This window comes from Amblyomma mixtum, chromosome 3 (assembly GCF_055824585.1).
Source record: "Amblyomma mixtum isolate Tamu chromosome 3, ASM5582458v1, whole genome shotgun sequence".
NCBI classification, from domain to species: domain Eukaryota; kingdom Metazoa; phylum Arthropoda; class Arachnida; order Ixodida; family Ixodidae; genus Amblyomma; species Amblyomma mixtum.
The window spans coordinates 333,017,094-333,030,629 of NC_143014.1; the positions used below are offsets into that span (position 1 = coordinate 333,017,094).

Sequence of the window (13,536 nt, forward strand, 5' to 3'; positions counted from 1 at the left end):
GTTGTGAGGTGGAGGAGCCCAGAAAGGCATAAACAGTTAAGGATATGGAACGGAGTCTGCATTAGAGTTGTCTTAGTTGTTAAGGGTTCTGTGTCTAAGAAAAGCTAGCAGCAGCACTGGGGGGGGGGGGGGGTGGCGTCCGCGAAAAATCTTCAAAAATACGCCAGGGAAGCAACCTAGGTGGCAAGTGGCCCACCTAGGTCACATGTCCTTGTGACGTCATCACAACCTGCCCACTGGATTGTGGGCAAACTGCCCATTGTGGTAGGGGGCAGTTAAACTAATGATTGATCACAAAGAGGAAGAGAAGCCAGAGTCTTGCAAGCCGCACCGGTGGCAACACCTGCCACCGCAAGGCAGTAGTAGCACATCGCTTAGCTGCTGCACCAGGAATGGTGTGACTCCCAGGGACATATGAATGTAAAGTAGAGAATGATCAATTCCGCATATATGAGCAATAACGTCATCGCATCGTATCCTTATGGAGGGACCGTGAGTGCCGCAAAGTTTTTTTATATGCGCCGAAATGCAAGGCAAGAAATATTGCACAAATTCATTTCACTTGCTTGTTTACGTGTCGTGCAGCTACATCACCATAAAAAATTTCAGCCATTGCTCTAAAAATACATCCTTGGCTCTGTACAGGCTCTTGTCAAGTCGTCACCCAGAAAAGGATTGTCACTGATTCATTGTAAGGGAAGCTTTGCATACAACCCTAGAAATTTCTTCAGACTGCCTGTTGAGATGTAAGCTTTTCTATTCAAAATGACAAAGTGCGAACGAGCTCGAGCACCTCGCTACCACGCCTTTCCTCTCCTTTCAGCCAATCACAAGGCGTTCTGTGGCTTTGGGCTAGAAACCGCCGGTGGCTCAATGGGTGCTTGGCTGCAATGAGCTGGAGGACACGGGATCAACGTTGTGGTCGCGTTTCAATGGAGGCAGAACGCAATGGCGCCAGTAGTGTGTTGAGCGATGTCACTGTCCCCAGGTGGTCGCAATTCTGGATTAATTCTGAAGACTTCCACTACTTCATTCACGCAGTTCTCGTCCATTCCCCCGCAGCGCAGTTGAGGAGTCCGCCGAGAAGTGAGACGTTTATTGCGAGCTTTCCTTTCCTCAAAGACAATGTTTGTTTCTTTTTTTTTCGAACCACAACCGACTTTTCCGCATCGGTGGGAGTACTTGTATCTGGCTGTCGCAAGTAAATGCAGTAAAAGTGGGAAGTTAAATTTTCATACCCATATTAAACGGAATGAAATGAATGACATAAAAGATATAAAAGTACATTACTTACAAACCTCTTTTTTTTACCTAAACCAAAGCCCATTCACCCTCAAACGATGCATAAGATGTTTGTTTCTTCGTTCCAGCTGAAAACTCTAGTATGGCACTTCCGTTTCGGCTATAGCGAAGTAGCAAAAGTTATAAAAAAAGTAACGCCACTTTTCTGCAGCGTTAAGATTTTGGTTCAGGAATTTTGAACGCAAAAGAAAAATTACAGCGAAGACCTCTGCACCCATCAAGAAATAGAAGCTTTGGAGCCGCACACCTATCAATTGCCTTCTCTGACAACGTCCGCCGTCCGGCGCACGCTTTTGTCGACGACTGGCAAAACAAAACGCGACATTGCGCGCGCATGTGGCTTGCTACGGCCCGCCAGTGACGCCTGTTCGACCAATGAGCGTGCGACCGCACAGCGCGTCGTCCTGCCGCAAAAGCCTAGGTGAGCGCTATCTTGCTCGCGAGGGGAGGTCGAAGAGACTTGTTTTTCAGACCACCGGCACGCTGCAGACGCTTCGTCTGAAGGCGATCTCGGAAGATCAGGTCTGTCATCGCCGTGAAGCTTGATGGAAAACAACGGTAACGCCAACAACGTCGCACAGCAGGCTGCTGTCCAGCTCGAAGTCAGTGGCCCTGTGCAGTCTTTCGACCAGGCATCGCATGACTTGGGTCCCGGTTTCAGGATGACGCGGTTCGCCGATTTGAAAGGATGACGGTGTAAAGTCCCCCAGGATTCGCAAACTAAACTCCTCGAGGGACTCTTACAACTCGGCAACAGCGACGGGTCATGTCAGCAGCGGCAGTTTTTTCAAATTCAGGGCGTGCCACGTTCAGGTGAGCGCCAAAAGTGGCATGATCTCGATCGTTGCTCGAACCTGGTGCGATATGCACTCTCAGCGCTGCTACGAATCGATGTTCACTTCTGTTCGGTTCGGGATTTTCTTGTCATTATGATTTTATTACTTGCTAAACTTCCGCCTAGTCGAGACCGTTTGTATGTTTCAAAAACAAAACTATGACCCGTTTGAGTGCTTCGATTATGTTTCGATTGTATTTTGGAACTTCCAGTCAATTGGTTGTATATGTCTGTGGCTGGACAAATGGAAGTTTCGTCTCGTAACGGGTTAGCACTGGGCGCGACGGTTTTTAGCGCGGGGGGGGGGGGGGGGCGTACCGACCAACCAGTGCTAGCTACACGCTAACTTGTATGGCAAAGAACAATGGCACACAGGCATATAGGCTTCTCATCCCTGGTTGATTATTGTGCTACAGTTACATGTTCATGACAACAACTTGCAGCATTCCCTGATCAAAATCTCTTCTGAAGTTACACATTATCAAGGCGAAAGCCTTTAATGCCTCATTGTTGTCGACAGAAGGTTGTCAGCAGAAGCTTGTCAGCAGAGGTGTTACGCTTTTGATGAGATATGTGAGACAGTTACTGCGTAATTTCCTTTCCTCAAATACAATTTTCATTTTCTTTACGGCCCCTCTTTCTTCTTTCACTCCCACTGCCTCCCTTCCTCTACAAATGGATGACAGGTGTCCACCGAGATATGCGAGACAGTTACTGCATAATTTCCTTTCCTCAAGTACAATTTTTTATTTTCTTTATCATGGCCTCTCTTCTTTCACTCCCACTTCCTTCCTTCCTCTACAAACAGAAGACGGGTGTCCACGAAGATATGTGAGACAGTTATTGGAACTTCCTTTCCCCAAATACAATTTTTATTTTGTTCATCACGGCTCCTCTTTCTCTTTCTTCTTTCACTCCCACTTCCTCCCTTCCTGTACGGTGTGGTTCAGGTGTCCACCAAGACGACAGAGAATCAGTGTGCCATTTCCTTTCCTCAAAAAGGGTTGGGTTCAAAGGGCAAGGCATTCAGCCAGTTTCGTCGACTCCTTGGCAGCGCGTTCCACTCTTAAAGGGGAGCTTAAGCATCATTAATTAGCAGTTAGTATTTAGTAATTAATCAGTTATTAGCCATTAATTAGTAATTTTTCATTACTTAGTACTTAGTCATTAATTATGTGTGACATCATCGAGTGGTGACCACCAGTGCCACAGAGGTAGTCAAAGTGGTGCAGAAAACGCTTTTGCCTCTATGCACTTTAGACAGTCAAAGTGCCCCCCGAACTTTGTTAGGCAGTTAACTGCAAAGACTGAAGTCTGTGCTTTATTTTGAATCAACTGAGTTGTGCTGATGCAGCGTCGGCTCAGTTGCTTTACGTGCAGCTTTCAAATGTTTGTTTTTAGGTGAAAAATAGATTTAATTAAATATATGTTGAAGTAAATACCAGTAAAAAAAAGTAGGGGTATCTGGCCTTTGTTCGGTAATGCCTGTGGTATTGTCGTACTGTTTATGCTGTATAATAGGTGCATATTGTGCCTGATTCTTTATTTTCCTTAGTTACCACGTTATACCGTGATGTTTACAGCTGTATTGTTGAACTGCAGCAGCAGTGAAAAGCTGGCGGGTTCTCCGATTCCTCTGTCATAAAATCTCATGCAGAGTCATGAGAGGTAGCAGCACAGCATTCAAGGCAGTTATGTCTCAGCCGTTCACATAATAAATGTGAGGTAGCTTCTTGGTAAGGTCTCTTGCTGCACTGGTTCTCCCACCTTGCTAGGCTGAAATCCTTTGCTCAAGGAAATAAAAAATTATGCAGAAATCTATGAGGAATGTTGCAGTAACTCTCGTGATTGACACCTGAACCACACTATGGTTAAAGCGAACAATGAGGGAGAGAGACGCACGTTCTAGTGGAGGACTCTGAATTAGTTTCGATCACCTGGGGTTCTTTAACATGCATTGACATCGCATAGCATGCAGTCATCCGTGCATTCTGCCTGCGTTCAAATATGGCCGTCATCACTTGGGTTTCACCCCGCGGCTTCAGGCTCAACAGATGAACATATAGCTGCCCATGTGGACAGGATCGCTGTCAGGAACACAAGTGCTCAAAAGATATTAGCTCACATAGAAATAATGGAGCTTTGTAGCAATGACTGCTCATAAAATTGCTTATTGCTTACGCACTGACTGCTTGAGTGTTGAGCGAAATGCACATGATAAAGCAGGGAGTAGAAACAGGGCATGCAATTCATTCGGAGTCACATCGCTGCAGTGAACTTTGTGCAACTGGAAAAATTTTGTGCCGCGTCCTTACGTCATTGTACTGATCTGGCCCTGAATGTCCACGTTTTAGTCGTTTCTGGTGAGCTTCTGGTCAGTGAGCTTATGGTGTGGAACAATGCAACGTGTGCTCAGCCCATGACTGAAGGCTTGCTGAAGTCATCATGGTCATTCTCATCTTTTCATTGTTGCAAAAAGCAGGGAGCACACAAGAATTCTCAAATGCTTTTACAACTCCAATATAACTCCATGTGTTATGCTTTTATTTTTACGTAGAGTATTGAAATGGAAGCTACAGTTACTTTCTGGTACCATTCTTCTCTTGTAGAAGCCCATGCTTTCTGTTGCGTTTTAAAATGGTGATAACTATCCACTGCTTATAATTCTACAGCATTTGTTGCAATGCATGGAGCGCCAAAAGAACATTTGTAGCTGAATTTTTTTATCTCCATTTGTTGTCTCGGGACCATCGCTTTAAAAGTGGTGCCAGTGGAGGGGTTGGGGCAGGGTATGTTGCCATCATCAGTGCTGGCTTCAAATGTAATTGCAGCAATGCATTGAACTTGCATCTTTGATGGCAGTAGTAGTATGTGGGCTTGTAAGGTAGATTACAATAAAATAAAATAAAAGTGAGTGTAATAATCTGGGCCTGCCAGAACAGATGAAAATTGTCACACCAGTGTTGCTGTCGTAGCAAAATAAGTGTCTGTTTTCTTGAGCAGATTTTGCACATTGGTGTGCCTACAAAGCTAATTTACTCGGTGGTGTTGCTCTGTTATGATGTTGCGCTCCCTCTGCTCAGTGTTCGCCAATCTTCTTCACTCCTCTGCAGGGCAAGATAGCCTGTGCCAGCATCCTTTTTTTGAAGATGCGGATTTTGCTCAAAATTGAGTAAAAGCATTCGATGTCGATCGCTGGTGGCAAAATCTGTACGCCTAAAAATTGCAAACGACGTGCTCCCGGTTCACTGTTTTGTGAAATTGCAGAAAAATAAACAACTTATTTGTGACAAGAAAGATGCTTAATTCGACTGAAACAATGGAATCGTAGTTAAGTGGAGCACAGTGTCCAAAAAAGCAGCAAGTTTGCTATGTACACAGTTCCGGACAAAGAGCCTTTAAACGGTTAAGAGGGCTCACTAGCTGTAAGGCAACTCCAGAACCTGTAAAACACAAAACTACAGGCTTTATGCAGATAAAAGTTGTACATAAATAACCCGGAAAGAAGAAAAAGGGAGGAAATTTTGTAAGCAAGACTTCAACAGTTTTATTTTTTTTAAGAGGTGTAAAGAGTGAAAAGTGGCCTTTCAGCCACTTTTTCAGGATATTTGCCCTTTGTTTTGTAGATATTGAAAGTGTCAGTAAAAAATTAGTGCACAGCATTTTCTCTCCTTAAAAAGATGAAGAAAAAGTTGCTGCAGACACTCAAGAGAATTGGTCAGATTTAGGCACACTACAGCTTTTGAAAATGTGTCGACCACACTGGCGAACCCTCCTAAATGACGACAATTGTCATGAAAAATTGGCAGCTGCTTACCCTCAGAATATGATGAGTGATTAGCGGTAGCTGGAGCGTGAACACAATGGTGACAGTGCCACTGGTCACACTCCAATATATGTAGTAGCCTATGAATGATTGGGCAAATTCGTAACTAAGTAGTAGTGTACTCAGCATCACGGTAGCAGTTAGTGCTTCCAGTTCAAATTTCATTGCCCAGGTTGGCCTTCACCAAAGGGTGCAGACCAGGGTAAGTATGGCCGTGCCCCCGAGCCAGCTGATTTTTATCTTTTTGCTCTGATTCTTCCTACGTTGCTTGAAGGAAGGCGCGCAGACTGGACAACAACAATGAAAAACTAGCGGAACTAGCCTAATACAGCTAGCACTTCAAAATAGTATAGTGAGCACGAGCTTCCTCGCTGGAATCTGGCTTCTGCCTTTTTGTGAACATTCGGTGACCGGCGCGCGTGTTGTCATCCCAGGGCGGACAATGCTGTGGTGGGCGATGTGCTGGTACTGACTAAGCCCTTGGGCAGTCAGGTGGCAGTGAGCGCCCTCCAGCGGCTAGAACAGCCGGAACGGTGGAACAGGGTGCGCCTGATCGTGGGCGAGGACGACGTCCACAAGACATGCCACCAGGCCCGCGATTCCATGGCACGTCTGAACTGCGCTGTTCGGGATGACTGCCGTATTTACACAGTTGTAAGTCGACCCCCTTCAGCACTCTATCACATGTCAGGAAAAAAAGGGGGGAGGGGGGCATGTCTGGGCTCATTTTAGAATGAAGTATCACTGGACTACTTGTCCACACCATCGCCCATCGTCCTCACAAGAGCTGCCGTCGTCATCGCTGCCATGGTCCCACAGCACGTTCTAACGTCGTCGTCGTCGAGCAAAATTCCCCACTTCGCAAACAACCTCGGCACGTCCCTGTACCGCGAAATCTCGCATTTCGGAAACAACCGCACCAGCACATTGCGTGGAACAGCTGAAAATTTTGCATCGCTGTAGCCGCCACGCCTGCATCAACCGTTCCAAAACGTCGAACTTGAAGCCCAGCACGCGCAGTTGTTCATTTCTCCGGCGTAAAAAATGACAGCCATCTTGAATGTAGCCGTGAATGAGCGCCAAATGCCTACCGTCCCCCGGAGCACAGGTGATGACTGATGAAGCACCACATTAAAAACTGGTAAAGCATGGCCAGCAGTCAAGACAAATGCGACAAACAGAGCCAAAGAGAAAATATGCGTGAGCAGTATCGGCTCTTCCACCAGCTACTGGCACTCCCCGGAAGCACTGCCATTCCTAGTGGCAGTGCTGGCGCTATTGGAACAGTGGATACTTCCAAGCAAGCGTGCAGAGTAACCGAATGCTACTGGGTAGAGGCGTAGAGCAAACATAAACGTGCAAACACGCTTTAGTATCCCTGATATCTTGTTTGTCTCGCCTTTATTTATGGTGCTATGCTTTGGTTTCGATTATAAGTCGCCCCCCCCCCCCTCACTTCGGATTTTCAGATTAAAAAAATATAGATAGACTTAAAATTGTATAGATACGGTGGTTGTCAGCATTACAGTGAAATAAGCGTTTTTTCTTCCATATCCTCCTTGTTCATACAGCTGACACTGGAGCTGACACTGAAGTTGACAGCGACAGTGTCAGCTGTCATCACATGAGCACCCCTTCAACTCTCCTACACTGTCGCCTTTTTTCCTTGTGCAGCTGTGCTGTTGATGCACAAGTACAATGCCCACAGTGCCACAGATGTGCGTGGTGGCGGCCTCCTGGGCCATGCGCAGCTGCTGGCTCAGGCACAGAAGAACGATGTCTCGTTTGTCAACCACAACCTGCCAGTGCTGGCCAAGATGGCTGCCGTGGCCAAGGCCTGTGGCTCCACCTTCCAACTACTGCAGGGTTTTTGCCCCGAGCCTTCTGGTGAGTAGCGCACAGCTGCTGAATAACTGTAGGAGGTAGCCAGGGGGGCTTCAGACTGGGTTGAACTCCAGTCTCTTTAGTTACATAAACGGGAACCATATATTAAGGCTCTCGGCTTTCTGTGTTCTCCTGACATCTAGAAGAAGAAATAAAGATATAGATTTGTTATGGCCGATATTCTTGCATCTTGAAGAAGAAGGTTCAGTGCTATTGTTATCGCTGGTGTAATTGGAAATTTTGATTCAGGCCGGCAACGTTTTATTAAAAACTTCCAAAAGTGTCAATGTTCAAGAACTTGGAAACTTAGTTTTGTACAGCGTTACAGAGAAACTTAGTTTATGTAACATTACAAGTTTGTGATGAAAAGAAGGTACTGAAAATTATTTAGCCTGTTCGTATTAGGGCACGAAAATTTATTCTTCCTTGTTTTGCCCAACCTGCCTGGACCATAATGTGAGGTCTGCAGCATTGTGTAAAATAAATTTAAAGGAAGTCTGAGGACAGTTCCATCCAATTTTTGTTTGTAAAACTTGTGTTTCTCCTCAGTGTCTGTGCAAAACAGGCAAAACTGCCGCCCTATATAATGGTGTGCGTGTCACATGATATTTATTTCAGTTGTTTCAGTGCAGTTTCACTTCTTGATAAAGTCCCAGCAGAGTTAGGGTGCCGTCTTCACCCGCTCTAAATGACTCGACAGGTGTAGCTTACAGAATATTGATGCTATGTTGCAAATGTGCTCAGCACTTTGAAGTAACGTAATGTAACGTGTATAGCATTTGTACAAAGTATGCATAGTTGTGTCTTGTAATAGTTGTGACTCATGACTCATAGTCATTCTGCAACATAGCATGACTCAGCACTTTAATGCTTACATATTCTCACATGTGTCTCTGCTGAATTTTGACATTGTTACAAATTTGCTGCATCGTAAAAGGATTCCTGAAACTAAGGGACTACTGGCACCAACGGGACACCTGATTAACAGTGCGGAGTATGCTAGGTCAAGGAAGGTTGGTAACATCACAGTAAATCTCCATATATCAACTTGTTTTTGCAGTTCATTCAAACTGTAAATGTTTTTAAAGCTACTGATTGCATAAAAATGGGGAAGCTTGCATTGTTTTCAAAATGGTACCTTTTCAAAGCATACATATTTTCCACATTTGCTGTTCATAGGTATTACTGGCATTTTTTCAAAGCTGTCCTCTGGAATCTCATTTGAAAACTGGTTTTTATGCTTCTAGTGGAGGTTCTTTTACAGATGTAGTTGTTAGAGAAACGTTTTAGGAGAAAGTGGTGGCAGGGCTGATTGTGAAGGAAAATGAGAGGAACACTCGGGCACTCGAGCTTGGCACGGTGAGGAGGGAGAGGTTTTGAGGAGAGGGAATAGGTGGTAGCTGTCACAGGAAGCACTCCATGCTTTGGCACTCGAGTCTGGGACACTTACTCTTTCAAGGAGGATGTTGCGAGCAGGAGAAGCATATTCATTCTTTAAGTTGTGTCCTGCATCAGGGGCCTTCATCTTTTTAGCCTTGGGGTACTCCAGCAATACGAGACCTTACCATTCTGTGGTCGCTGCAACGGACCTTACCGAGGACATCCACATCCTCTACGATGCCAGGGTGTGCACACAGTATGAAGTCTATTTCATTTTTAGTCTCACCATTGGGGCTCTTCCACGTCCACTTCCTGTTTGCTCGTTTGCGGAAGAAGGTATTCATAATGCGTAAATTATTTCTATCTGCGAACTCTACTAATAACTCTCCCCTACTGTTCCTAGAACCTATGCCATAGTCACCTACCACCTTGTCTCCAGCCTGCCTTTTACCTACTTTTACATTAAAGTCGCCCATCAGTACAGTGTACTGTGATTTTACTTTGGTCATTGCCGATTCCACATCCTCATAGAAGCTTTCAACTATCTGGTTGGTTGGTTTATGGGGTTTAACGTCCCAAAGCGACTAAGGCTATGAGAGACGCCGTAGTGGAGGGCTCCGGAAATTTCGACCACCTGGGGTTCTTTAACGTGCACTGACATCGCACAGTACACGGGCCTCGAATTTCTCCTCCAAAGAAATTCAACCGCCGCGGCCGGGATCGAACCCGCGTCTTTCGGGACAGCAGCCGAGCACCATAGCCACTGAGCCACCGCGGCGGCTTTCTTTCAACTATCTGGTCATCATGGCTTGATGTAGGCGCGTAGGCCTGCACCACCTTCAGCTTGTACCTCTTAAGCCTAATTACGATAGCTGCCACTCTCTCGTTAATACTGTAAAACTCCTCGATGTTGCCAGCTATATCCTGATTTATGAGAAATCCCACACCTAGTTCTCGCCTATCTGTTAATCCACGATAGCACAGTACATGCCCGCCCTTTAGTACTGTATACGCCTCATCTGTCCTCCTAACCTCACTAAGCCCTATGACATCCCATTTAATACTGGCTAATTCATCCAGCAGCACTGCTAAGCTAGCCTCACTTGATAAGGTTCTTGCGTTAAACGTTGCCAGGTTCAGTTTCCAATGACGGCGTGTCCGGAGCCAGAGATTCTTAGCACCCTCCGCTGCGTCACAGATCTGATTGAAGAATTACAGACCGATCAGCTTATTGTCCGTTGCCTACAAGGTATTTACTAAGGTAATCGCTAATAGAATCAGGAAAACCTTGGACTTTAGTCAACCAAATGATCAGGCAGGCTTTCGTAAAGGATACTCGACAATAGACCACATTCACACTATCAATCAGGTGATAGAGAAATGCGCAGAATATAACCAACCCCTATAGCCTTCATTGATTACGAGAAAGCATTCGACTCAGTGGAAACCTCAGCTGTCATGCAGGCATTGCGGAATCAGGGTGTGGAAGAGTGCTATGTGAAAATATTGGAAGATATTTATAACGATTGCACAGCTACTATAGTTCTCCATAAAGTCAGCAATAAAATTCCAATACGGAAAGGTGTCAGGCAGGGAGACACGATCTCGCCAATGCTCTTCACTGCCTGCTTACAGGAGGTATTCCGAGGACTGGAATGGGAAGAGTTGGGGATAAGAGTTAATGGAGAATACCTGAGTAATTTGCGATTCGCTGATGACATTGCCTTGCTAAGCCACTCAGGACAAGAACTGCAAAGCATGATCAATCAGCTAGACAGGCAGAGTTGAACGGTGGGGCTAAGAATTAACATGCAGAAAACCAAAGTAATGTTCAATAGCCTTGCAAGGGAACAGCAGTTCGCAATTGGTAGCGAGGTGCTAGAAGTAGTAAGAGAATATGTCTACTTAGGGCAGGTAGTGACCGCAGATCCGGATCATGAGAGGGAAATAACTAGAAGAATAAGAATGGGGTGGAGCGCGTATGGCAGGTTCTCTCAGGTCATGAATGGTAGCTTACCATTATCCATGAAGAGAAAAGTATATAACAGCTGTATCCTACCGGTACTCACCTATGGGGCAGAAACGTGGAGGCTAACAAAGAGGGTTCAGCTTAAGTTAAGAACAACGCAGCGAGCTATGGAAAGGAAAATGATAGGTGTAACGTTAAGAGATCGGAAGAGGGCGGAGTGGGTGAGGGAACAAACGCGGGTTAATGACATCCTAGTTGAAATCAAGAGGAAGAAGTGGGCTTGGGCAGGGCATGTAATGCGAAGGCAAGATAACCGCTGGTCCTTAAGGGTAACGGAGTGGATTCCAAGAGAAAGCAAACGTAGCAGGGGACGGCAGAAAGTTAGGTGGGCGGATGAGATTAAGAAGTTTGCGGGGATACAGTGGCGGCAACTAGCAAAGGACAGGGTTAATTGGAGAGACATGGGAGAGGCCTTTGCCCTGCAGTGGGTGTAGTCAGGCTGATGTTGATGATGATGACTCCAGCAAGTTTCAAAAGGTGCTGAGGAAATCCACATTTGTTCGCTTCTATCCCTTCCTTCCTAATATTGCCACCTAGCATTGCCAAGAGGCGCATAGCTGCTGACGACGACGAAGTAGGGCTCGCGCCGTGTGGAATCTGTCGCCTTTGCTGCCCCAGCTTGCGTGGCCTTGTCTGTCTTCGCACTTGTTATTAAAGCCACCTTCGTCAACAAGTGCGTTACAGTCTGGTGGAGGTGCCGGGTACCCGTGAGCCCATGCAAGAGACTCCTCCAGGCAGCCGTCGCGCCAGCCCTGTACCGCTTGACACCCCGGTACATCGCTTCAGTCGGAGGATCCAGGGACTGCCTTCGGAGGTAGGACTAGTAGAGAGCGGCACCATGGAGACAGCCGCTCCTCCTCCTCTGCAAACTGCCGCTGCCGCGCCGTCCCACTACACCTTGCAGACTCCGCGGATTCCCAAGACGTTCCGTGGGGAACTTTTTGAGGATGTGGAGGACTGCCGCCTTCATTTTGAGCGCGTAGCTGCGTTTAACCAATGGGACGACGCAGCCAAGCTCCGGAACGTTTACTTCAGCCTCGAGGATGGTGCTCGCACCTGGTTTGAAAACCGAGAGGACGTTTTAATCTCGTGGTATGAGTTCCGTCGTCGGATGCTGGAGGCCTACACAAGCGTGGATCGTCGTGAATGAGCTGAGCGTGCACTAAAATCTCGCATCCAGCTGCCGGACGAAAGTGTCCAGATGACGCGCCTCTTCAGAAGAGCTGACCCGGCCGCGTATTGCCAAACCATATCCCGTAGACGCACTCGAGCAGACGACGCCCAAGAGTGCGATCACGTGACTTCACGCCACTTCCGTCGGCTGAAGCAGCGCTGGCGGCGCCTAGCGTTTGCAAAGCGACTCTAGAGAAGTTTCGGTTTTGGTTTCATGCAGGGACTCGATTCACGCGCACTGCCTCGGCCCTCGTCGCATTTTTTGTTTTTGTCGTTGCGCGAGGGTGCGCCCAGCTTTTTTTTTTCCTCTTTGCGTGCAACGCGGCGCTTTGCACTCGATTCAAACGCACTGCCTGGGTTCTCGTCGCGTTTTTTTTTTGTTCTCTTTACGCAGGCGTGGGCGCGACGTCATTGCACAGCTTTTTTCTCTTTTTGCGTGCAGCTCGAGCGAGCTCAGGCTCAGCACAGAGGAAAACCACATCCGCTGGTGTCCGTGCAACGTATACCAGTGGATGCAGTGATACGTACAGGTGCCGTCAAAAGTAAATGGAAGGCAATATTAACGAAAAATTTAATAATTACGCCCCCCCCCTTAATTCATGCATCCTTGAATACATATGTGCAGACTAATTGTGGTTGCGCGAATTGCACTGTCCACCAACAAACATGGACCATTATGCTTTAGATTTAAAGAAATTAATTTTTTTGACAAAGTCGCCTTCCATTTACTTTTAACGGCGACTGTACATACCTTTTCTTTTCCGCAGGCTTTCTAGGGGGCATGAGGTCGGCGCCGATAGTCAAGCGAGATGTTGTCAACTCTCTTTGATGAATATAAACGCTGTTAAAGTAGTTAGCTTGTTTTTTCCGGGCATCACGCGTCTGATATTTGCTCCTATAGCGCCCGTTGTGCAGCATGTGCTACTATTTAGTTTTTTGCTGCCTTCAGTCAGCGCCTGAACTCTGTAGTGCTTTAGCACAATGAAAATGAACGTGTAACCCTGTTTTTATAACATGCACGTGTTGAACCCTTTTTCTGGAAACATGCACCAACTAGCCACCTGTTGGAGACGGGGGGGTCCTGGAGTTGACTGAATCGTTCAGCCC

At 46.5% G+C, this 13,536-nt stretch overlaps 1 protein-coding gene across 1 annotated transcript; it reads left to right on the plus strand.

Moving 5' to 3' along the window:
• The first annotated feature begins 2,068 nt into the window (after window positions 1-2,068).
• On the plus strand, window positions 2,069-13,258 carry LOC149355985 (inactive selenide, water dikinase-like protein). Its single transcript, XM_089576233.1, has 4 exons — window positions 2,069-2,115; window positions 6,398-6,582; window positions 7,638-7,850; window positions 13,197-13,258. The coding sequence occupies exons 1-4, from the start codon at window positions 2,069-2,071 to the stop codon at window positions 13,256-13,258; spliced, it is 507 nt and encodes a 168-aa protein (XP_089432359.1).
• The last annotated feature ends 278 nt before the right edge of the window (window positions 13,259-13,536 follow it).